We start from the raw sequence: 24,785 nt of genomic DNA on the forward strand, positions 1-24,785 counted from the left end.
TGGCAACTAACTGTGAATCCAGAATTTGGCCCTGATAACATTGGCAGATTATAATACATGGCATTCTTCCCTGAGGTATAATACGGAAGTGTTACTGAAATGGAATAACCACACCCAAGTGCCCAGGATAATGGTTGTAATACTAACCACCTAGTATCAAAAGTCATGACCACTCAGCTGGAATTCTACTCTATTTGTCTCGAAAGAGAATTGAGTTCTTGCTATAGTTTGCGAATCCGGTCTTGCAATTGCAGTTCCTCGGTATTGTTGAGGTTAAGCCAATGCATTTCAATTTCATTGTTATGCAGCTGCTGCCAGTACTGGTTAAGCAGATCCACTTTTGCTTCTAGGACCATGGAATAGTGGAGTTGGGGATCCGTGAGCAGCTATGGGGCCTTGTCCCGAACCTTTTTGAATGATCCAAACCGTTCGTATCGTAAGGTTCATCGAGTAAATCATTCATATAAAAAATTAAATTGATTGGATATATGTAGCCTCATAACCTACGTTATATAGACTCGAGTACGAGTATTAGGTATGGGTATATGTCTAAGGGTCGGACTTTCATAAATTTAAATTTTAAGCTTTTGGAATACATATCCAAATTTGGATATGGGTACGGAAACACGTCATATGCATATATATATATATATATATATATATTACATATTATATAATATTATTGGATGAGATGTTGTAAATTATGTAAAAATATACTAAAAATTAAATAAGATTAAAAAATATATATATGAAATTTTTATATCTAATTCTTGTGAGAGGGTAAAAATATTTCTTTACCAACAAATGTGAGTTTCTTCTTTTTTTATGTATTGTCACAAATTAAAGGATTTGAGTGTCTAAATTAGATACGAGTATCGGACACATATCTCATACTCTTACCTATGTCATATTCGGTGGACACGAGTACCGTGGGAGAAATAGAAGAATTCATGTAACATAGCTAATAACAAGAGCACATTTATTTTTTTAAAAATAGACGGTTAACACAATTTTAGAGGTTGTTTGGGGTGTCCTAAATAAGTGTAATTTTTGAATTTTTGGATTAAAAAGTTGAGGGAAAAAATATGATTGTTTGGGATAACTTTTTGACTTTTTATGAAAAAATGTGTATTAAAAAATTATATAAATTAGTGTATAGGGAAAGATTGAAATAAAATAGGTTGTACGGTACCATGAGGTAAGGGACGGCGTGCAGCGTGTAGCCTAAAATGATGATTCCCTCCTTTTGGCCATTGAATGGACGGTGTTATTCGGTCCGTGGGGACCCACCACGAGTCTTTTTTTGCTAATCGGAACAGGCAATATATAGAACTCGTTAAGTACTATATACTTGTGAAAAATCACATTGATCAGATATCGATAGCTATCTGATCGGATAATTTTTTTTTCAACTGTTTACTATAGCACCATCCATTTTGTTTATACAAAATTGATTTGATCATGTAGTTAGAAATATCTAATCAATGTGATTTTTTTTTAAACTTAAAGTACTCGACGAGTTCTACACATTCAACGGTTCAGATTATTAAAATGGGACTCGTGATGGCCCCCCACAACCCGAGCAGCACCGTCTTTACGCTTGCCTCTGTCTGTGTAATTTATTTTCAACAAAGTCAGCAAAAGGAAACTCACGGCAGAGTGAGTTGTACTTTTTTGTATAAAAATAATTTGTTTATAATTTTATTTTTGATGAATAGTGATAACTTTTTAACTTTTTAGTAATTTTTTGTTTTTTTATCTTTTTGGAAGATCCCAAACTAGGCCTTAATAATTTTTTAAAAATAATTAAAACTTGATCATCAGGTTACAAATATCCGAATAATTTTGAGTTTTTCATGGATGTTTTGCTCAACGAATCGTACAATATGAACTGTTCGAATAATCAAAAGAAACTCGCAAAAAACTCCAAAAACAAGTCACAACAGTCCTGCTGTGCCTTGGGCCACAGCAGCAACCCTCAACCATTTGAGTTGGCAAAATTGCACCTACAAACCCATCCAAAAAGTAGATAAAATTCCCTAGATTACAAAAATTATGTATGTACAGAGCCTCATGTATCTAAAATAGATTACATAGAGCCTCAGGTATCTAAAATATTGTTAAGTTCCCTAGATCACATAAACCAAATCCAACCAAGCCTTAAGTTTCCTAGATTACATAGGAGCAAAAAAAAAAAAAAACTCTTGGTGGTGTTATCATACATGGAAATCAGACGGCTGGGAACACAACCAAAATAGCCAGAGACGATAAAATGAATTAAAATAGGTGATTGGATATTATCAGAGGCTTTAATTCAGCTTTCACCTTTGTAGAGTTGCCATGCAAAATGTTATCCAATGTCGATACAGCTTCGAGGATATGTTTCCCTTTGTTCAACATGATGCAACTTGACCTGCCAAAGAAAAACTGGTAATCCTCAATTGTTGTCCTTATTCAGCTATTAAGGTATGATAGCTTTCCAAACCAAACCAAGAAATATAAAAGGGGCACATGACACAGTATTGCTGCCTGTCAATTATGAGCAACGGGTAAATAACAGAGTCTGAAGACCTAGCCTTTGCAATACCTATGCAAAGTCGCTGTTATTGGACAAGTCAAAAAATTGGTTGCAACGATACCAATTAACAAATTTGCATATTCATCTAGTCAAGCATTAAAAAAAAAAAAAAAAAAAAAAAAATCAATTTCCAAAGGATAACTTCTTTAGGATAATTATCTGTTCAAAAAATTAGCATTTGGATTTTAAATTTCATGTCTATAACAATAAATTCAACACATTAGGCTAAGTTGAATTGTGCTTTGTGCTTTGGCTGACCCAAAATATTCAGATATCTTGTGTTGCAAAACATTAATCCCACTCTTTTTTTAGCAAACAAATGAAGCATCAGACAATCAAGATAAGAAAGCATCAACACATCTACTTACCTCCTTCCACTGGCCACATCAGTAATCTCAGCTCTTGTGGGCACACCAGACTTGACAAGCGACTCCAGCACCTGAGTTGCCCAGATGACTGGTATGTGAGCAGCACTACAAATGGATATAATTTCTTCCTGTATATCAGCCAGCCTTTCCCACCCACACTCCACTGCCAGATCTCCCCTGGCAATCATAACCCCTAAAGGATTTGGGGACTTCATGGCCTCCAATAACATAAGGGGCAAGTTCTCAAACCCTCCTTTTGTCTCGATTTTTAAAATAATCCCCAAGTTTTGAAGTCTCCGTTTTTCAAGCTCTTGGCGAAGCACAATGATGTCACGAACATCTCGAACAAATGATACCCCCACCATATCAGCATGAGAAGCAACAAAATCAAGATCCTTGAGATCCTTTGAAGTGAGGCCTTCAAACCGAATATTGCTCTCTGGGATGTTAATGGACTTTTCTGAGCCAAGTTTAGTACCTCTCAGACCTGCATGAGTGATTGACACAATAATCTCTGAAATACTAGTTCCTTGTATCATACCCCATATCTTACCATCATCAAAAGCAATGGGCTGTCCAGGTTTCACTGAATCAAAAAGATACCCAGAAGAACAAGTTATCTTGTGAGCACCAATTGTGGCTCCAGTTGATGCAATTTGATCATCTGAGCTATCTCGTGATATGATTAGCAAGTCTCCAACTCTCAATCTGACAAACGGCTCTACAGCGGGGATATCTACCATGAGTCCTACAGTGAACTTCCCTTTCTTTCCCTTAATATACAATTCCGTTCCTGACTGCACATAAGCAGTCTTTGAACACTCTGCCATCAACCCAACACCAGAAAACACAGGAAACTTCTGCGAGATCTTTAGTATCCTTTGCTTTCCTCTAGCATCAAAAAATTTCACAGCATCACCTAACTCAAGCTTACTGAGAAATTCTTGACCATCTACAGAGATGACAGCATCAGGAGATAAATTAGCAGGTGGGGGGCCTGCTTGTTTGGGACACAGCCAAACTTGAGCAGGGAAGATCACTTCTCCTCTAGCATTCTTCTTAGGAGATATTTTCATTGCACAAGGACCAGCCTTCAGCTTACCTGTTCGGAGCTTTGGTCCAGCTAAATCCATGAGAATTCGACATGGTTTCTCCAGCATTTGAGAACTTCTTTTCACCCTTCTGATTATCTCACTCCATACACTTGGGTTTCCATGTGCGCAGTTGATACGGATAATAGTGGTTCCGGTTGCGACAAGATCAGTTATAAGTGTTTCACTTTCTAGCACTTCCTGGCCAACTGTTACCATGATATGAGTAGTTCTCTCTTCTTGAAGTGGACCCAATAGCGACTCCTTATTAAAGCAGGCCTTTTCCCTCATTACATTAATTGTGAATTCCCCCTTTTTTTGTATATCCGAACTCTTTTGAGTGAAAATCCCTTCAACTACACTCTCTTTTCTATCTAAAGAGTTAGATTTCAAGTTTTCTAACATCTGCGTACCAGCAGAAAGACTTGCAAGGACATGGGAATTGATGGTCTCTAAATTCATAAGTCCAATGGAAGAAAGATCTTCTTTAAGCTGCTCAACATCAAGGCATTTTAATGCCAAATAATGTATTAAGTTTGCAGCACTCACCAAATATTTTCTGCTACAAGCAAACCATGAATTAGGCACTTGCAAATTCGCACCACACAAATAAACTAATAAAGAAGAAGAAAATATTAAAAACATTATATTGGAATTTGTTTCTACAATGCATTCTAGTTCTTCACCTCCCAATATTTTAAACTTTCATTGACATCATGATTTCAACAAAATTATTAGACAATTAAGAAATCTAAGCATACATAATAAGATATTACCTGCCAGCATTACAAGTCTCAAAACATTCATATGTTGTCAGCAAAAAGCATTAAATCAATAAACACCTTGTATATGGAGCACAAATTAATCATCACAGCAATGTTGCAATCAAGTGTGAATAGTTAGGAGATGAATTCAATATTACCAATATGAAGCAAGAGATTGTGAAATTCTGCGGCCACAACACTTCCATGAGGGCACACGAATCAAGCACTTTCAATTAGTGGCAAACATAAAGCATGAAACAAGACATAATAAATAAATAGATCTATCAATAACTAAATAGTATAGGATTCAGTCTAAATATTCCTTAAAGAGATGGTGGGTAACATCAATGGATGGTGATGCATGCTTAATAGTTGTTCCAGTTAAAAAAACCCATAGGAGATTATCAATAATGATGAAAAAATTCCATCAACATTAACCATTATATTAGCCATGAAACAGTATAGATGTACCTGTGACACAGTTTAAGTCGAGAAGCATTCCATTGTTCCATTGCTAATACATGTAATTGAACAGCCTTTAGCTTATCAAGAAGGTCTGCTTGGTTCTCCAGGCTAACAGCATTTTGAGAGAGGCCTGATCCTAACTGTGATAGGCTAGCAACAACTTCATCCCCAGGATCTTTAAAATTCCCATTATTCTCTGAAGCTGTAAGCATCTGATCATCAGTGAAAGTATGAGAAATGCCTCTTTCAGCTTCATCATTCTCATTTGGAATAGCAAAGACAATCGTCGTCGGAGCTGGGTTTCTTCGTTGTCTTTTTAAGAGTTGAGCAATTTTATCCCTAAAAACTCGCTCTTTTAAGTGAAGTATAGATGGCTGATAAGTGAACTTCCCCAAAAAGTTGGTGGATCTAAAATTTGAGGTATTAGCTGTCTGAATGGCCTGTAAATGAGGAATATACCCAGGCTCAGCAAACACGTTAACAGAATTGAATTGCAGCTCCTGAGAAGCGGTATATTCAGGCAGAGTAGCTTAAACAGAGGAATATTGCCACACATAAAACAGAATAAAGTAAAATAAAAAGAGAACTAAGACTCATTAACAATATTGGGTAAACAGAGCTCTACTGATATATGTATAGACAGTTGAGGGGAGGTCAATGCATAACAAGAGGATTACTTGAGAGAGACACTGATGTAGGCTTAGTGGATTGGAAAAACAATACTACAAGATTATTCTGGGCCGTAGTCATCATTAATATTTCCATCTCCCCTAAACATTTTTGAATTCCTTTTGTAACCAAACCAAACCAAACCAAGCCTTAAGTCCCATCAAATGAGATCAGTTACATGAATCCTTTTCCTCCACTTGACTCTATCAATGGCCATTTAGTTAGTCAAACTAAGAAGATTTATTTCTCTATTTACTACACGCGCCCACGTCAATCTAGGTCTACCCCTTCCCCTAACACTTCTATCTACCGCACTGTATCACATCTCTTTACTATTGCCTCTGTTGGCCTCCGTTGTAAATGATCAAACCATCTCAATCTATTCTCTCTCAACTTATCTTCAACCGATGCTACTTCTACCCATTCACGAATATACTCATTCTTAATTCTATCTTTTTTAGTTTTACCACACATGCACTTTAGCATCTTCATATTAGCAACACTCATCTTATCTGCATGTTATTTCTTAGTTGTCCAACATTCCGTCCCATACAACATTGCTGGTCTAATAGCCGTTCTATAGAACTTTCCTTTTAGTCTAGTAGGTACTCGTTTATCACACAGTATCCTAAACGCACTCCTCCACTTAAGTCACACTGCCTTAATTCTATGGACCACATCAGCTCCAATCTCCCCTACTGTTGTGATGATAGATCCTAAATAACGAAAATATTCACTCTTAAAATTACACTCCATATACTCTGTTTTTATTCTGCTTATCCTAAATCTTTTGGAATCAAGTGTTTATCTCCACGTCTCCAGCTTAGTGTTAACTCCTTCTCTAATCTTATCTACTAACATGATATCATCTGCAAAAGCATACACCATGGCATATCATTTTGAACATTTCTCATCAACTCATCCATATCTAAAGCAAAAAGATAAGGGCTTAAGATTGATCTTTGGTGTAACCCCACAGTAATTGAAAATTCACTTGTCTCTTCAGCGGGTGATCTAATAGTGATCACCACACCTTCATTCATGTCCCCAAGGTCCTAAAAAGCGGTTGCGGTCGCCGTAACGGTGGCGGTGACGTGGTTGTGGTTACAGTTGCGAGGTGTAAAGGCCGTAGCGTAACGGTTGTGGTAACCGGAATCGTGAATTTTTTTATTCTTCACACAATTTGAAAAAAACTTACCGATACGTAGATTTTTTTCTTTCTATAATCATATTTATTGGGTTTTAAAATAAATATTGATCAATTTTTGTAATTTTTTAAGTATGATCCAATATATTTCATATTTTTAATCACTATAAACTAAGGCTCCGTTTGGTAAGACTTTCTAACTACGATTTGAGAATATGAGTTGTTTTTTGAGTTTGTGTATTTTGAAATTATGATTTGAGTGTAGAAAATTTGTTTGGTTATGATTTTTGAATAGAGTGTTGAATTGAGTTTTGAATTAAGTATGGAATTGAATTTTGAAAGTTTGATTTGACATGTGAAGTAAGAAAATTTGTTTAGTTATGAGTTTTGGAAAGAGTTTTTAAAACTTAATTCAAATTATTAAAACTCATAACAAAACACACTACTTTCACACTATTGAAAATTCTGATTAACACTCATAACCAAACTCTTTTTAAAATTCAATTAAAAAAATTTATTATTAACAGAAAATAACATTAATCAATTTTTTAATTTAAAATACTACAAAGGAAATAAAAAAATATTCAAAATAAATATTCAAAAAATTTAAATCATAAATATTTAAATAATTTAAATAATCTAAAAAATTTAATAAGTAAAAAATTAAAATAAATATTCAAAAAATTTAAATCGTAAAAATTTAAATAATTTAAATATTCAAAAAATTTAAATAATTTAAAATTTTAATATTTAAAATTTAAAAACAACTCTACACTCAAATCGTAACCAAACACTTAAAACAAAATTCAATTAAGAAATTATTTTTAAAACTCATAACCAAACACATAACTCGAAACTCCGTACTACTTTCACAACTCTACACTTAAATCGTAACCAAATACGTAACAAAAAAAATTAAAATATTTAGAAATCTTTTTATAAAATAGAGTTTGAATTTATTTTTATAAAATATTTTAAAATTTAAAACATTAAAATCGTAATATTTAAAAATATTCAAAAAATTAAAACATTAAAAAAATTGTAACATATTTAACTATTAAAATATTTAAAATCTTAACAAAATTAAAATATTGATTTGAATTGAGTTTTGAAAAGAGTTTTGAATTATGTGTTTGGTTATGAGTTTTGAAAAATAATGATTATGTTTTGAATTGAGTTTTGAAAAATGGGTGTAGAATTATGATTTGAAAGCTCAAAACAAACACCACGCTCAAATCAATGGGTGGAACTATAATTTGAGAGGCTTACCAAACGGAGCCTAAGTTTTTTACATTTTATTTTAATAATTAATGACTTCATATGTCATAAATTCATATTACGCTTGTGGCAAAAAAAAAAATTTATTAGACTTAGATGTATAAAATTATTATTTTTAATTATTATACTTGCGGAAGTATATGCAAATTTTAACTTGAATAGTTTTAAAAAATAAATTATACATGCTAATGTAATCATATAAAAATTAAAAAATAAATTTTAAAGAATTATTTTTTTGAATTTAGATCACTTGAATATTCATTCTCTTTTTAAATAACCTGTAAATAAAAATAAAATAAACTAATCAACAAAAATTGACACAAATAGTTTGTTAAATAATAAGCTTTTTGAGTTTTGGCTTTTTTTTTTTTTTTTTTTTTTTTAACTTTTATAAAATATAAAATAAATTAATTATAACATAAATAGTTTTTAAAATAATAACCTGTAAAAAAAATGATCTTAAAAAGTGTCATTGAAATTCTAAACACAGACCTATATATAATATAATAAAGATAGCTATTGATTTCAAATAAAGATAATACTAAGGGTCATTCTCTTTTATTAAATTATGAAGGTTCTGGGGAAAGTTGGAAAGAGCAACAGAGAGAGCTTTAAATAATAAATACATAAATGCCATTATATTATAATAAAGACCAGTCATTATCAAGAAGTCAAAGAGCCTCACTCTATACCCACAGATATATATATAGAGAGAGAGACAACCCAATGAGAGAAAAAAATAGAGACAAAGAACGTGATAGAGAGAGAGAGAGGACAAAAGATACCTGCAAAACCCTAAACATCGAAGATCGCAGCCCAGATTTCTTCGAATTTTGAATTATACTTCAATTGTATAAGCGAAAGAATTGTATCTCTTGGTATGTATCTTTGATTCGAAGCATTTAAGCCAAGTTTCCTTTGTTTTCCATTTTTCCTTTTATTTTTTTGGTAATCCAGTTAGGCCTCCCTGGAAATAAATGTTCAGTGCGCAAGATGCGCACTTGAGGCGTTCAACCTAGACCTATTTCCCCCATTTCCAGCTTTTTTCGAAAGAAACAGTTCCAAATTGTTACGTAACGGGCTGTTACGGCCGTTATGGCACCATTACAGCCGCTACGACAGCCGCCACGGCCAACACACCTGTGAATCTCAATCACAGCGCAAAGGCAGGAGTAACGCGTAGTGCCTATGGCCACAACCGTTACGTAACACCGCATTTTGAAACCTTGCATGTCCTTAATCACATCAATGTACCCTCTTGTCACCCCTTTCTTCTCTAACACCCACTAGATTATATCCCAAGTCACTCTATCATATGCTTTCTCAAGATCGATAAAAACCATATGAATGTCTATTTTCTTCTCTCTATACTTTTCTATTACTCTCCTCAAAAGATAAATTGCTTTCATTGTTGACCTACCTAGCATAAACCAAATTGATTCTCTAACACCTCTATTATATCTCGCAATCGACGTTCCATCACTCTCTCCCACACTTTCATTATATAACACATTAGCTTGATTCCTCTATAGTTGTTGCAATTCTGGACATCATCTTTATTCTTATAGATTGACACTAAAATACTCTTCTTCCACTGCTCTGCCAATTTCCTGGTCAACAAAATCTTCTGAAATAACTAGTCAACCAAGCAACCCCCTTTTTACACAAACATTTCTCAGCTTCAATAGGAATATTATCGGGTCCTAAAGCTTTATTCGATTTCATCTTCTTAAGTGCAATCTCCACTTCAAAGTTCCTAATCCTGTGATAGAACCTGTAGTCTTGGTTTTCCTTATTACTGGCTACTTCCTCCCCTTTTGGCTACTTCCATGTTCCTCATTTAACTTCTCAAAATAGTTCTTCCACCTCTCCTTAATCTTTTCTTCCTTCACCAACACCTTAGAGTCCTCAATTTGATGCACTTGACCTGATTAAAATCTCTTGTTTTCCTCTCTCTCATCTTAGTAAGTTTGTATATTCTCTTCTCTCCCTCCTTACTATATAGTCTAGTTTATAGGTCATCCTAGGCTTTCAACTTAGCCTCTCTTACTACTTTTTTGACCTCCCTATTAGCCAATCTGTAACACTTAAGGTTTTCCTCAGTTCTATCATTCTGCCACTTTTTAAAGCACTCATTTTTCGTCTTTAGTACTATTTGAACCTGCTCCCTCCACCACCAAGTTTCCTTAGAATTGGATCCCTTTCCTTTCGACTCTCCCAGGACTTCTCTTGAGATTCCCTCATACAATTGGCCATCGAGTTCTACATAGTGTTAGCATCATCTTCCAAGTTCCAAGTATCTTCTATATTCATGATATTCTTAAATACTTCCAGCTAATCCCTTTTTAGGTCCCACCATCTCGTCGTATGACACCCAATATCCTTCTTAGCTTGGTATTATCCCTTAAAGCATAAATCTAGTACCAAGATCCTGTGTTGAGACATCAAGCTCTCTCTAGGAATCACCTTATAGTTGCTGCATTTTAGATAGTCCACTTTTCTTACTAGAAAGTAATCTATTTGGCTCCTAATTGATCCACTCTTAAAGGTTATCAAATGCTCATCTCTTTTCTTATACATAGTATTGGCCACCACCAGGTCAGAAACTAACACAAAATCTAAAATACTCCCTCTAGCCTTATTTCTATTACGAAAACCATACCCACCATGCACCATCTCATAACCTAATTTATCGATTCCTACATGGCCATTGCAATCTCTACCTATAACTATGCTCTCTTCTACAAGTATCTCCATTTTTTAAAAAGGTCTTTAGGCTACAACCTGCAGAACTAAAAAACATGTCAATCATTCATTTATGTTGCTTTAAGACATACACAACTTCATCCAAAACGTTTGAACTAGAAATCTGACTGGGCATGTAGCATGTTGTATTCTCTTATGTATTAAAATACAACACTCCATCCAAATCTATCACAAAAGAACAAAGATAGAATCTAGTTAGGGAAAGAAAATCAATAAGGAAAATAGAGTGAGCAAAAAGAAGCATGCTACAAATCACATTGACTTCTCAAACAAAAGCAAAGGCAGAGCAGGACTCTCTATGAAGCGTCAACACTTCAAAACAAGTGTTGTATCTGTGTCGACTTGGATACATGGACACTTCGGCGACACACAAACACGGCAGGGACACATATGGGACACACCACATGGCGTGTCCTCTCATTTAATTAATTTATTTTCAGAGGATACGCCGGGGGCACTTCGGGAACCCACTGGGGACATGCCAAGTTGTCTTTTCTCCCATTTTATTTAGTACTTTTGATGAATGTTGAATGTTTATTATTTTTTTCTTAAATTTAAATACTTAATAGATCATCCATAGAAAAAGATATAAACTATAAGTGTTAATTTAATTTAATTTTTTTAAATATAAAATTAGAGTTAATTTTTGTTAATAATAATTATTTGTGAATATAATATTAATCTAGATAGCAAATAAAAATATATGAAAACATATTTTATTGTCATGTCCCCGTCGTGTCCGTGTACCCATTTTTTGAAATCACCGTGTCTCGTGTCCGCATCCGCATCCGTGTCCGTGCTTCTTAGAGGCCTGTTCTAATGTGAAGCTCATCTCTATGCTACAAGTGTATTAAGTGGCTTCCTTTCAAACAGTGCATACAAGAGTTCATCAGTGTTGGTGGAACAATAAATTTGACTGCTCAATTCAGATGACAACCCATATGCAGCCTAGCTTCCATAGTTCCCCACAGCAATCACTTCACAAGAAAGTTTAGTTGCATAGAGAAGAAGTTTCTCTGCGATGCAAGGATTTAATATATAAGGGCACACTAAATGCATTAAATTATGCATGCATCATGCTTTGCGGGGAAGGGCTAATTACATAATTTGAAAGTGTTGCCTGATTAGTAACCACACAAATTGAGGATGAACCCATCGTCATCTCTACGCCAGTATCCACCACCAATGAATATCATCCAACCTGCAAAATAGACTACCAAAACAATTTAACTTGTCTGAAAATTTTGAACATAAATGTCATGATTCATGAGATCAAAGAAACCTACTATCAAGTATTGAAGTGTCAATATGAAAATGTAACACAACATAATCACATAAATTTCTAACAAATTATTTCAAGGGAGGCTATGAGGCACGGACACCTCTCCGGAGGTCACATGCAGGTGTTCGACATGTGTCAGGTACGGACACAGGCTAGAAGCGTGTCGGGCATGCTAGGACACGCTAAGAACCATTTCTTAAATAAGAAAAATTTACCAAAATGGCATACCCAAGGTTGAAGAATTTAATGAAATTAAATATTTGAAATAAAATAAAAATAAAATATTTAAAAATATGACATATAATAAATATATAAAATTATATTTTTTGTACATGTCTCCATGCCGTATTCTGCATTTTTAAAAAATATGCATGTCTGCGTGTTCGTGTCATGACACGTGTCCATGCCCATGCCTATGCTTCTTAGAAGGGAGGAGAATATGTTTATAAGGATAGAAGAAAATAGGGGCAAAATTTTTATGTAAAGGAGTAATTTTATCTTCATTATCAACTGGAGCAGCAGTTCATCCGCAGTTACATCAAAATGCAGATACAATTGTGCTCCAGTAATGCAACCATGCAATTGGATCTCATGTTACCTTTTTTATTCATGAAATACCATCAGTATAGAATTCAGAAAAGCCTGATTTATGCTCTAATATTCCCAAGGAGATGAAGATAGAACTCCCATGAGAGATCTTGAAACCAACACTCTTATTTAGAAATTCATGAAATTTGAGCAACATAATATGGAAAAACACAAAATTACAGGTAAAATAGGAAGCATAATTTATATTCTTCATCACTAACAAAAAGGATCTTTCCTCTATGGCATGCATGGGTAACTGGCAGCATGGACCATGTCCAGAGAAGCCTAAATTAAACCCCAAATTGACGCTTAAATTTTATATTCCTAAATCTTCTGAAATATCCACAAATCAATTCCAGTTCCTTAGTGAGAAATTTTAAAACTAAAATAAAATTCAGAACCATTGTCAGAAGGACTGAGAAGTTAAACAAGCCAGTTTACATCAATACTTGGAGAAGCTACCGAGTACTAGCATTTTCCAAGCACAACTACGCTGATCTTTTCTTACGCAGTGATGCACTACATTCGAGAAACAAGTAACACAACCAACTCGAAAAATATAGGGTACATCAGTAAAACAAAAAAAAAAGAATCCTGGAACTCTTTAGAACAATAACTAGTCCCGGGATGCCAGAGGGATATATCAGATACAGCCATCGGCTTGTACATCATCAACAGTGCCACATACAATGTCTAACAACTCCTAACAATAAATACTAATCTTAAGCATTGTGCACACAAATAGAAATATTATTCATAATAAAGATTACCCTTTAAGGCTTACAATAGCATGTGGAATATAGGTCTACTAGGAACTTAAATTTACATAATCTGCAGAAATATTTGCTCGAATTGGGTATTGAAAAAAAAATGTCAAATTGCATGGACTTAATTATTTTTGATGTTATTTGCTTATTACTTAGATTCCAAAATTGAAAATTGGTATTGAACTCAGTTCAGTGCGTCCATGTCTATTATTAGCATTAAAAGAATGAAAACTTGCAATTTTTATTTAAAAAAACAAAAATGATTTTTCGTTTTCGTAAACAGAAAAAGTTAATGAAGAACCAAACCTAGCAAACAACCATGGTATCATTTCCCATCATTCATATCAAAATCTAAAACCTAATACCTCTGCAAACGTGAAATTCCATGAAAGCATTTGAAAACTAGATGAAACTCAGTACGACCGATCAAACACGATAAAAGACACAAATCGAATTTGAAAAAGAGAAATTAAACAAGAAATAAATCAAGAAAAAATCATGTGCAAGGTCGGAAAACTTGCCCCGTAACTCCAACAGTGAGGGAGAGAGAGAGAGATCCCAAATTTCCAGGAGTGTGGCCGACTCGTGCCAGATTCGCCTATCGGTTCAACTGGTTGATGTGGCAGAATCTTTTAAATTTCCGGATTTTGACTATAACCTTTTTTTTTTTTTTTTTTTTTTTTTTGACAATAACCCTCCTCTTCGATAGTCATTTTAATATCAGTGGTGATGTTGTATATATCCATTAGTATATTAATTAATATATAAATTAGTATTATATCATTATTATTGACTTATTTAGTATATAAATTATAAATATTCAAAAATTTTAAAATTATGTCACATTATTTATTAATACACTAGTTAATATATTAATTGGTATATATAATATTATTCATTTCATATATGTTTGGTAACTTTTATATTTATTATGATTTTTTTATATAGTTATAGAATTTTTAAAAGTTATAAATAAAATTTATTTGATTTTTGTTTTTATTTTTAAAAAGTTATAAATAGTTTAAAAAATTTATTAAATTTTGTAAACATAAAAAAGTTGATTTTGTTTTCTGTTTAATTTTTTTTTTTTCATTTCTTCTTTTTTCTCTTGCCTTTTTTGACTACCACTTATTGCTCTCCCGTTTTAGCCTCAATTTTATTTATTAAATATATTTTATATAATTTAAATTTTTTAATATAATAAAACCAAAATATTAAAATATTATACTTAATATTTATTTATTTATCATATTACATATTTTAACTCTCATTAAATATAGATTGTTATCTATAATATATTATATTCTTTTATTTTTATTAATTTTTTATTTTTAAAACTACAAAACTAACATATCTCCACCTCCGATATGATATGAGGTGGGGGGCCGAGGACGACAAATTTGCTCCAAACACACTTCATTGTCATTCATTCTCATCACTATCAACTACCATCACCAACAATGACTTCATTCGTCAGCCACCTTTGGCTATCACATCCCTCTATTGCCAACCACTTTTCATTGCCACCAACTACCTCTTACCGGCAGTAAACATTTTTGGCCACCACTTTCTGTTGAAAATCACTTTCAATTACTACTTTAACAGGTTGACTGAACATTATCTCTGACTATTCACAATCACTTTCGACCAACATTCATTGTGGCCAATAATCACCTTTAACCATTGCCAACTACCTCTTATCGGTGACAACCACTTTCGGCCATTACATCTCGTTACCAACAATTTTGGAGGCATTGATCTTGTTTTTTTTTTTTTTTTTTTTTTTCCTTGTAGATTGGTTTGGTTTTGAAGAAGTTGTTTGAAGATGGTACCGTGAAACGCAAGGATTCGTTTATTATCTCCAAACTCTGGTTTCAATCAATCTTTATTTTGCTTAAATCTGGTATTAAAATATTAAAGAGATCATTATATATATGTATTTGCGTATGCTAAGATGATAGTATAGTGTTGCTTTACTCTCTGTTTAGAGTCTCTCACGTCTCATCTTTTCTGAAACACAAAGGTGATTTTAATTTCTTATAAAAAATGTAATGATATGCAGGTGTAGTGATCATGCTCCAGAAGATGTACCAGAGGCACTAAACAGAGCTTTGCAAGATTTGCAGCTTGATTGGTAAGTGCCCCTTTATTTAACTTCTACTATTTTTCTTCATTTTGCATTTGGTCAAGGTTTTGCATGCATAATTCTAATGTCAAAAAATGAATTATGTGTTTCATATGATGCTCTTGAGGGACATGAACATTATTTAAGCACTGCAAATGATTTTTTCCTGCCAACTTTGGTTTTATGCTTCACTTGTTATAAGGGCTTCTGTTACTTCTCAACATGCAGGATAAGGTTTCCATATCCATGGCAATGGGGGACTCCTTGGTTTAAAAAACCTACTCTTAGAAAAGAATGAAAAGATTGAAAAACTACTTGCATCACCACTTGGAATACTAGAAAACTGACCATTTAATACTAAAGAATAAAGATGGATTGGAGGCACCGGATGTAATGTTTCCTCCTTTATCTCGTTTGTCTTCTCTATGAGAACTTTAGGCTAAGGCTCTAGTTTTTAGGGTTTTTTTTTTTTTTTTTTTTTTTTGATAAACAAAAGTTGGATAACATGATGGTTGAAAATGTGAAATACAACTGTAAAGATGGATTAAATATCAAATTGCTAATACTTCAAGGATGTTTTTGAGGTCTAAAATGAAATGTGTGAGGTTGCTGGATTTTTATGCTATAGAGAAACTCTGGGAATTCTAGCAGCAAGAATTTTAGGCGCTTGAGGTTGGGCTTAGGTTCCAGAACTTAGGTTTTCAAGGTATCAAAGGTAAGGGCTGGATAATATGGCACCTTGAGGTTTCAAAGGTAAGAATTGAACTAACCAGCCGTCCAGTTCAAAGCAATTTCAAAGAAAAAGTTTCATTGCCACACCCTATTCCCTCTCTTATTGTTATTAAGTTGTATTCTTATAGGTCTTTCAATGTGAGTTGCAAATTGCTTTGCTCATTGTGGCAAAATTATGTGTCCCCTAGGTTTAGTTGTCAATTCCCTTTCGATGTTTTCCATCTCCTCATAACACTTCTCCATTTTCTTTCTTGTCTGATAATTATTTGCTAAGAAAATTTAGTACTTCTTTAGTATGTTATAATTACATTCTGTTGGCTACATATTTTGTACAAGCCAATTACAATTCGACGCGTGGCAAAATAAGGATAATATGGGAAGACTATTCAAGTCTTCAATCCTGATCGTACACGTGGCAATTAGTATTGGTTATTACGAGATCTGAGTAGCAGTGGATCAACAAAGAGATGTAAGGTGATGTGGCTTCAACAGTTACTCACATTTCAAATTCAAATTGAGGAGGGAAGCCTAACTGCAAGTAATGGCGTAATGGAGCTAATCTTAAGGCAACATGATCAGCGATCATGGAGGAGCAGTTCGACGGTTATAAATGCAGTTCGATGGTCATCCTTGAGCAGTATAAATAGCTGAGAAGGCCCCAAAAAAAGCCCCAGACCCAGATCCAAAAAACCAGTCTTATTATACTTATTTCATTTTTACATTTCTAGTCTTACATTTTCTGTATTTTAAATTCCTGTACTGCACTTCGTTCATAGGAGTAGTTTCAAGTAGATTGTTGATGTAAACCTCTACGAGGCTGAGTTTGAATCATTATAAGTTTTTTCATGTTAATGAAATACTTCAACTGTTCTTCATTTAATTGTTATTTTGCTTAATTCTCCTAAATCAAGCCACCAGTAAAAGTCCTCTTCATTGAGGCTGAAAGAACTAAAACGCAATCGTCTGATAATTGGTTGGCAATTAATTTTCTGTAAGGGTTGATTGATCCTTGCTGGCACGCTCGCAATTACAATAATACCCTTCGAAAGCCAAAAAGCCAACATATATTTTTGGCACGCCCAGTGGGACCAATTGAAATGGCTAGACGTAGGAGACAAGGAGGAAATGAACGCTTGGAAGAAGGTATGGAAGGAGAGGTAGAGATACCTAATCCAGAGGATAATGTGATAACACATCCTGTGAAAACTCTCATTTTATCAGAACCTATGGTCAAACTGACCAACACTTCGGAACAAGTACCATATGTTCGTAATATTGGACGAGACCAAGGAATTGGACCATCCACTGTCCCATCTACTCAGCCAATGAATCCATGGGGTGGCTTAATAGATGCAATGGGATAGCAATTAATGAACACAATGGAAAGGTGGGCAACATCCTTTTTGGATCGAATGAATAATCACCAATTAACAAACGTAAGACACATGGAGGAAGTTTCGAATGTCCCTCAGCAAAGATTGGCTAGAGATAAACAGCCTATGCAAGTTAATGGACATTCTAATGGTCAAACTAGTAATCAGAACTGTGAAAGACCATCACCTCAATCTTGGTACGAGCCTATTCCGAGGCCTATAGCAGGTCAAAATGCCTCAGTACTTAACAGTGAAGCCATGCAATTTGGTGGATCTGGCCCAGTACAAGAAAATGGCATAAGAATGGTTCCAAATCCTATGTTCGAAGCCATACCTGGCACAAGGGGTTTCACTAATCCCTTATTCGAATTTATACCCGGGGGGTTGGAAGGTTTTACTACAAATGGAAGAGACACAACACCAGTTCCAGCACCTTTCGCAGGTCCTTTCGCAGGACAGGCTCAAAGGGGTTACCTACACCCCCAACAGCAACCTGCACCGCAGGGACAACCAGTCCCAAATATACCACCTTATGGACCAAGAGGACCACAGGCACAAGTTTACCCACCAAATCCTATGTTTGCCCCTCTAGTAGTGGTTCAGCAGGCACAAAATATGGTTCCTAGGGACCAAATTGCTGACATTGTTAGAGAGATGTGTGGACCAATGGCTCGGGGGGTCCAGACTCCAGTGTATAGGAAACCATACCCAGAATGGGTGGACAGGGTACATGAATACCCAAGAGGTTTTAGGATACCAGATTTTGCCCTTTTTTATAGAAATGAAAACCAATCAACAGTGGAGCATATTGCTAGGTTTGCTACTCAATGCGGTGAATTTAATAACAATGACTATATGAAGCTAAGGTCATTCCCAAATTCCTTAACTGGGGGAGCATTTGTATGGTATATTAACCTTACACTTGGCTCTATTCAAACATGGCAACAAATGGAAGAGGCATTTCATGCCCAATTCTTTCAATCGGAGCCAGAAGTTTCTATGGCAGACCTGGCAAGGTTGAGTCAAAGGCCTGAAGAGAAGGCTACTTAGTTTATTGCCAGATTTAAAAGGGCTCGAAATAAATGTAGAGTCATCTTGCCAGAGTCAGAATTCGTAAGATTGGCTCAAAATGGCTTAAAGTTTAGGCTTCGAAAGAAGTTTGACTCAATAGAGTTCAGGGACTTAGTAGAACTGACTTATAAAGTATCTAGGTATGAAGCATTACTAGAAGAGGAACACGATCGAAATAATGCATCATACAAGACATACTACAAAGATCCTAACTATGAGATTGATGCAGCAGAGATTGTGGGGAAAGAACCTGTGATCTGTGAAGCATTAATTCATTAGGATACAACAATTGACCAGCAGTTTAAAAAGAAAGACCTTCACAGGAAATACTCTTTCGATTTAACTAAGGCAGATGGCATTTTTGATCATTTGCTTGCGGCCAACTTGCTTAAGTTACCAAAAGGGGTTAAAATTCCATCTCTTGATGAACTTAAAGGAAAAGTATATTGTAAATGGCATAATTCTTGGTCTTACTCGACTAAGAACTGTATTCTTTTTCGAGACAGGATCCAAGAACAAATTCGGAAATGAAGGTTGAAATTCCCTGCCAAAGTTGAAAAGTCCATGGGGATCGACAGTAATCCATTTCCAGAAATTGGAGAGGTGGCAGCCAATGTCATTATGCCGGATTTTTAGAACCTGTCTTTGAAAGAATTGGAAGAAGTCAATGTGCAGATGCTTGTGGCCAACCAAACAACTATCAAGAAAGACACTGGAAATCTACTAGCTATTGGACAAGGTTTCTTACACCAGAGGGAAGACTCTGAGGAAGAAGCACTGGATGACGATTCCTTAGAAGCAGCTGTAATGTAGATGATGTGTCCTAGGTGCAGACTAAGCTACAAGTGGTTAAAAGGACTTCCAATTGATGGGAAACAATACTACAAGGATGTGTAGAGATGTCCTAAACCAACCAATGCTTACAATAAAAGGCCATATCCATTTGATGTCAGGTAGCAGCCATTGAGGGTTGAACCAACAGGTGATAAGATGCATTCCAAAGGCAAGAGGCCTTTACATGAATCTAGGCCGCTTAATTATTACAGAATGGAGAGCAGTCATTCTGAAAGGAGATTGGGGAGAGGTTCAGTTTATAGGGTCAAAGCTAGAGATTGGCCCCCTAGACCAGCCTCACGCAGGACAGAAAGTGGATACCTTCATCAAAGGCCTGAGCTAGGCCCAAGGCATGAAGTCAAGGCCAAACAGTGGCCTTCACAGCCAGCTTCAAGGGTGATTTCGAAGGAGGAAAGAAGCAGTTCAACAGCGGGGTCAGTAGGTTCGTGGGTACCTGGAGTCCCAGACTGGTTTGTGATGCAGAACAAACCTACAGAGGTGTCTACCTAGAGAGAGGTTGCTGGAAACCAAGGTACGATGGTTAAACCTCCTTTGGTGGCTCCAAACAATTGGGTCTTGCTGAAGCACCCAAAAACAAAGGAACCAGATATGGTCCCCGTAATTTCTAGATCACAAAGGAGAAAAATTCAGCGCAGGTACACTCAGTACCAGCAAGACCTGAAAGAAAGTGGAGAGAGTTCTTCATTGGTACAGACAAAAGAAAATAAGGATCCAAAGTCAGACCATACTCCAAAACCAACTCTACAAGGCAAAGTAGGTTGCAGCAGAGAATAATTGGCCAAAGTTCACTTTGAACTGAAAGCCAGAGAGAAGTCCAGTTTAGCAGGATTGGAGAAGGCATTGATGGAGAGTGACAGCGAGACGAAGAAAGAAGTTGGCTTGGACCAAAAGAAATAAATAGTTGAGGAAGAAATGTTCGAAGCCTTCATGGCTGAACAAACATTTCTGGTTGAAAAGTCAGTCGTGACAGACCATTCAAAGGATGCTGAACAAGGTGGCCAAAAGGATAAACAGACACACCCAGCCATTCAATTTGGCTCAGTGTCAGTGAACATGGTACACATACTACCGCATGAATTCCAAGTTGGAGATGAGAATCAAGAGGGGCAAGAAATCGACCCAATTTCAGTCTCTAGTGAAGACTTACAAGTAAGTATGGTGCAAGATAATTCCGGAATGGTTACCCCAATGGAAACTGAATATGAGAGTAAAGAGGTGGTGAGTATTAACCTCTCATATCCTATTGAGTATCCCTCGAATTCTATGACACAGCATGTCAAGCCTTTGTATATCAAGGCCTTTTTCGATGAGATACAATTGAACCGAGTCTTGGTGGATAATGGGGCAGCGGTGAATTTACTACCGAAATCGTCCTTGAAGAAATTAGGGAAAAGGAATCCTAGGTTAATCCCAACCAGTACAACCATTGCTGGTTTCGCTGGAGACAGACAGATGGCTCAGGGAATTCTACCCATCAACCTGAGTGTTGGAACCAGGGATTGTATGACGGCATTCTTCGTGATCGATAGTAATGCTAAGTACAATGCTTTACTTGGTAGAGATCGGATCCACACTAACAAATGTGTGCCTTCCTCTTTGCATCAGAAAATAATGATGGCCTTGGGCAATGGAGAGACAGAGGAAATTGATGCAGATCCTCAACCTTTCATAACCTGCGCAGACTTCGCAGAGGCCAAGTTATATAGTGAGGGAGTGACGCCACTCAGTATACTGAGGAAATCTGATGGCTCAGCTGAAGTGACGGCTGATGAGGAAGTGACACACCTGAAGCACTTAGTCCAGGAGAGTGCCAATGAAGAGGTTGTCGTTAAAGATGACAATGATGCCTGGTTGTAGGCAAAGAGATGAAGCACCAGAAGCCAAGTCTTTGGCTCTAATCAAGTTTTCAATATTGGATGTAAAGTCAATAGTCCAGAAAGTGCAGGAGCAAGAGAGGGAAGCCATGATAATTGGCTACAAGCAGGAGCAGCGACAAGCCAGAGTTTTGGCCCTTGATAAATACTGTGCATTGGACATTGAAACAAAAGTCCAGAAAATACAGGAAGAAGAAGCCTTGTGGACAAACTTTGTCTATGAGGAAGAGAGTAAAGAGGTTGAGTCAAAGAACCTGGGAACAGAACATAGCAAGGAGATTGCTTCGAAGCCAGAAGGAATCAAAGAAGGAGCTTCAGTAAGTTCTCAGATACAAGACCCTTTAGAAGAAATAAATTTAGGGGAAGGATCTGTACAACAACCCATTTATATAAGTGCTTGGTTGAATACTCTTGACAAGGACCAGTTGTTGGTTATTCTGAGGAGATATAAAGATTGTTTTATATGGTCTTATAATGAACTACCAGGATTGGATAGGTCATTAGTGGAACATAGGCTCCCTATGAAGCCTAACTTCAAGCCATACAAGCAAAAACCAAGAAGAATGGGTCCAGAAGTGATTCAGAAAGTTAAGGAGGAAATTCTTACGCTACTCAAGGCAGGCTTTATTAGGACAGCCAGGTATGTTGAATGGCTATCTAACATTGTGCCTGTAGTTAAGAAGAATGGCAAAATAAGGGTATGTATTGATTTTAGAAACTTAAATCTAGCAACTCCAAAAGATGAGTATCCTATGCCTATAGTAGATTTGCTGGTAGACAGTTCAGCAGGGCATCAAATTCTATCAATGATGGATGGGCACTCTAGTTATAACCAAATCTGCATTGCAGAGGAGGATGTTCACAAAACAGCATTCAGATGTCCTGGAAATATTGGCACCTTCGAATGGGTTAAAATGCCATTCGGTCTGAAAAATGCTGGGGCTACATATCAGAGGGCTATGAACACTATCTTTCATGACCTCATTGGAGGATATTTAAAGTGTTATATTGATGATATTGTAGTTAAATCCCAATCCATGGAGGAGCATCTGTTTCACTTAGAAGCAGCTTTCAAAAGAATGAGAAAGTTTAAGTTGAAACTCAATCCTCTTAAGTGTGCTTTTGGCGTATCATCTGGAAATTTCTTGGGCTATGTAGTACACAAGAAAGGAATACAGATTGACCAGAATAAAGCCAAAGCCATCATTGAAGCCAGATCCCCATCAAGTAAGAAGGAATTACAGAAGTTCCTTGGACAGGTTAATTTTCTTCGAAGATTCATTTCTAACACTGCAGGGAAAACTAAAGTATTTTCTTCCTTGTTAAGGTTAAGAGATGAAGAGGAATTCGTATGGACAGCAGAGCATCAAATTGCTTTCGAAGAAATCAAAGCCTACTTGGCCAACCCTCCAGTGCTAATGCCACCAAAGGATGATAAGCCCTTAAAGTTGTACATAGCTGCAGCAGAAGATTCATTGGGAGCTTTCTTAGCCCAAGACAATGAAGAAGGCAAGGAGCAAGCTGTTTATTACCTTAGTAGGTTTTTAAATTCTTGTGAATGTAAATATTCAGCTGTAGAAAAGCTGTGCCTTACATTGTATTTTGCTGCAATGAAATTAAGATATTATCTTTTGCCTACAACTGTCTTGGTAATTACAACCACAGATTTGGTTAAGTATATGTTATCTAGACCTATGTTGAGGGAAAGAATTGACAAATGGGTATTAGCCTTGTCAGAATTTTATTTAGAATATGTTCCCCAAAAGGCAGTGAAAGGATAAGTTTTAGCCAATTTTTTGATAGACCATCCATCTCAAACAGAGAACCAAGAGATAATGGAATTTGGTATGGCTAGTGTTGAGCCATGGCAAATGTGGTTCGATGGATCGAAAGCCAATGGCCTAACTGGAATTCGTATAGTGATTAAGTCACCACAAGGAATAGAAACCACACATGGTTTTAGAGTGGATGAAATTACTTGTTCTAATAATCAAGCTGAATATGAAGCCTTAATAGTGGGATTGGAAATTCTTATTGGATTACAAGTTCATGCAGTTGATATATTTGGAGATTCTCAATTGGTGGTTAACCAAGTAAAAGGGATTTTCAAATGTCAAAGTATAAGCATGTTGCCATACTATGTTGTTGCATTACATTTGCTTTCTTAATTTCAAATAGCAAATGTAACTCATGTCCCAAGATTCTTGAATAATAGAGCAAATGATGTGGCTCAAAAAGGTTCGAATTTCAAGAGGAGGGATAATACTCAAAGGGACATAAGCCAAACAACATATAGAAATCTATACCACCCTTAAATAAAAGGAATGTAGTCCTAGAAGTCAATCATAATGACTTATAGGAACAAGATTGGAGGCATCCAATAATGCAGTACTTGGCTGGTCCATCCTCGAGGGCCAACAGGAAAATTAAATTGCAATCTCTGCAATACTTCATATATAGCAATGCTCTCTACAAAAGGGTGGAGATGGTTTATTGCTGGAATGTTTAGGCTCAAAAGAAGCATTAACAACTATGGCTGAGGTTCATGAAGGCATCTGTGGTGCTCATCAGCCTGGTGTGAAAATGAGATGGTTGCTTCGAAGGCATTCCTACTATTGGCCAACTATCCTCAAAGACTGCATAGAATATGCAAAGGGTTGCCAGGCATGTCAAAAGCATGGCACAATAAGGCATGTGCCTATAACTGAATTGCATCCAGTAGTAAAGCCTTGGCCATTCAGAGGATGGGCCATGGATATGATGGGAAAAATACACCCACCCTCTTCGAAGCATCATTGTTTCATTTTAGTGGCTACTGATTACTTCACCAAGTGGGTCGAAGCTAAGCCATACAAGGCTGTAGACCAGACTGAGGTCATTGGATTCATCAAGGATTTAATCCATAGGTTTGGCATCCCACAAACTATAACTGTTGATAATGGACTGTGTTCGATGGGAAAATGGTGAAGTCTTTTGTGGCAGAGTTTGGAAT

At 35.9% G+C, this 24,785-nt stretch overlaps 1 protein-coding gene across 5 annotated transcripts; it reads right to left on the minus strand.

Annotated features, from left to right (window-relative positions):
* Nucleotides 1-2,026: 2,026 nt before the first annotated feature.
* Nucleotides 2,027-14,488, minus strand: LOC114279530 (pyruvate kinase family protein). 5 transcript variants are annotated; one of them, XM_028221785.2, is made up of 5 exons: nt 14,285-14,488; nt 12,229-12,327; nt 5,273-5,706; nt 2,947-4,596; nt 2,027-2,413 (listed from the first exon to the last, which is right to left on the minus strand). In XM_028221785.2, the coding sequence occupies exons 2-5, from the start codon at nt 12,286-12,288 to the stop codon at nt 2,278-2,280; spliced, it is 2,280 nt and encodes a 759-aa protein (XP_028077586.2). In that variant the 5' UTR covers nt 12,289-12,327; nt 14,285-14,488; the 3' UTR covers nt 2,027-2,277. The 5 variants fall into 5 exon arrangements, with proteins under 5 accessions (XP_028077586.2, XP_082739844.1, XP_082739849.1 ...); XM_082883718.1 differs by having other exon boundaries at nt 2,947-4,599; nt 14,285-14,438; XM_082883723.1 differs by lacking the exon at nt 14,285-14,488 and adding an exon at nt 14,129-14,227 and having other exon boundaries at nt 2,947-4,599.
* Between the last annotated feature and the right edge of the window lie 10,297 nt (nt 14,489-24,785).

The sequence above is a fragment of the Camellia sinensis genome, chromosome 1 (assembly GCF_055761805.1).
Source record: "Camellia sinensis isolate YWXY chromosome 1, ASM5576180v1, whole genome shotgun sequence".
NCBI lineage: Eukaryota > Viridiplantae > Streptophyta > Magnoliopsida > Ericales > Theaceae > Camellia > Camellia sinensis.

What these genes read in the sequence shown, in the direction of transcription:
- LOC114279530 (XM_082883718.1), bottom strand. Translation starts at nt 12,288, where the DNA reads ATGACGATGGGTTCATCCTCAATTTGTGTGGTTACTAATCAGGCAACA. An exon ending in CGACTTAAACTGTGTCACAG is followed by an intron (nt 4,600 to 5,272) that starts GTACATCTATAC and finishes GTTTGCTTGTAG; the next exon opens with CAGAAAATATTTGGTGAGTG. An exon ending in GATGTGGCCAGTGGAAGGAG is followed by an intron (nt 2,414 to 2,946) that starts GTAAGTAGATGT and finishes TTTCTTTGGCAG; the next exon opens with GTCAAGTTGCATCATGTTGA.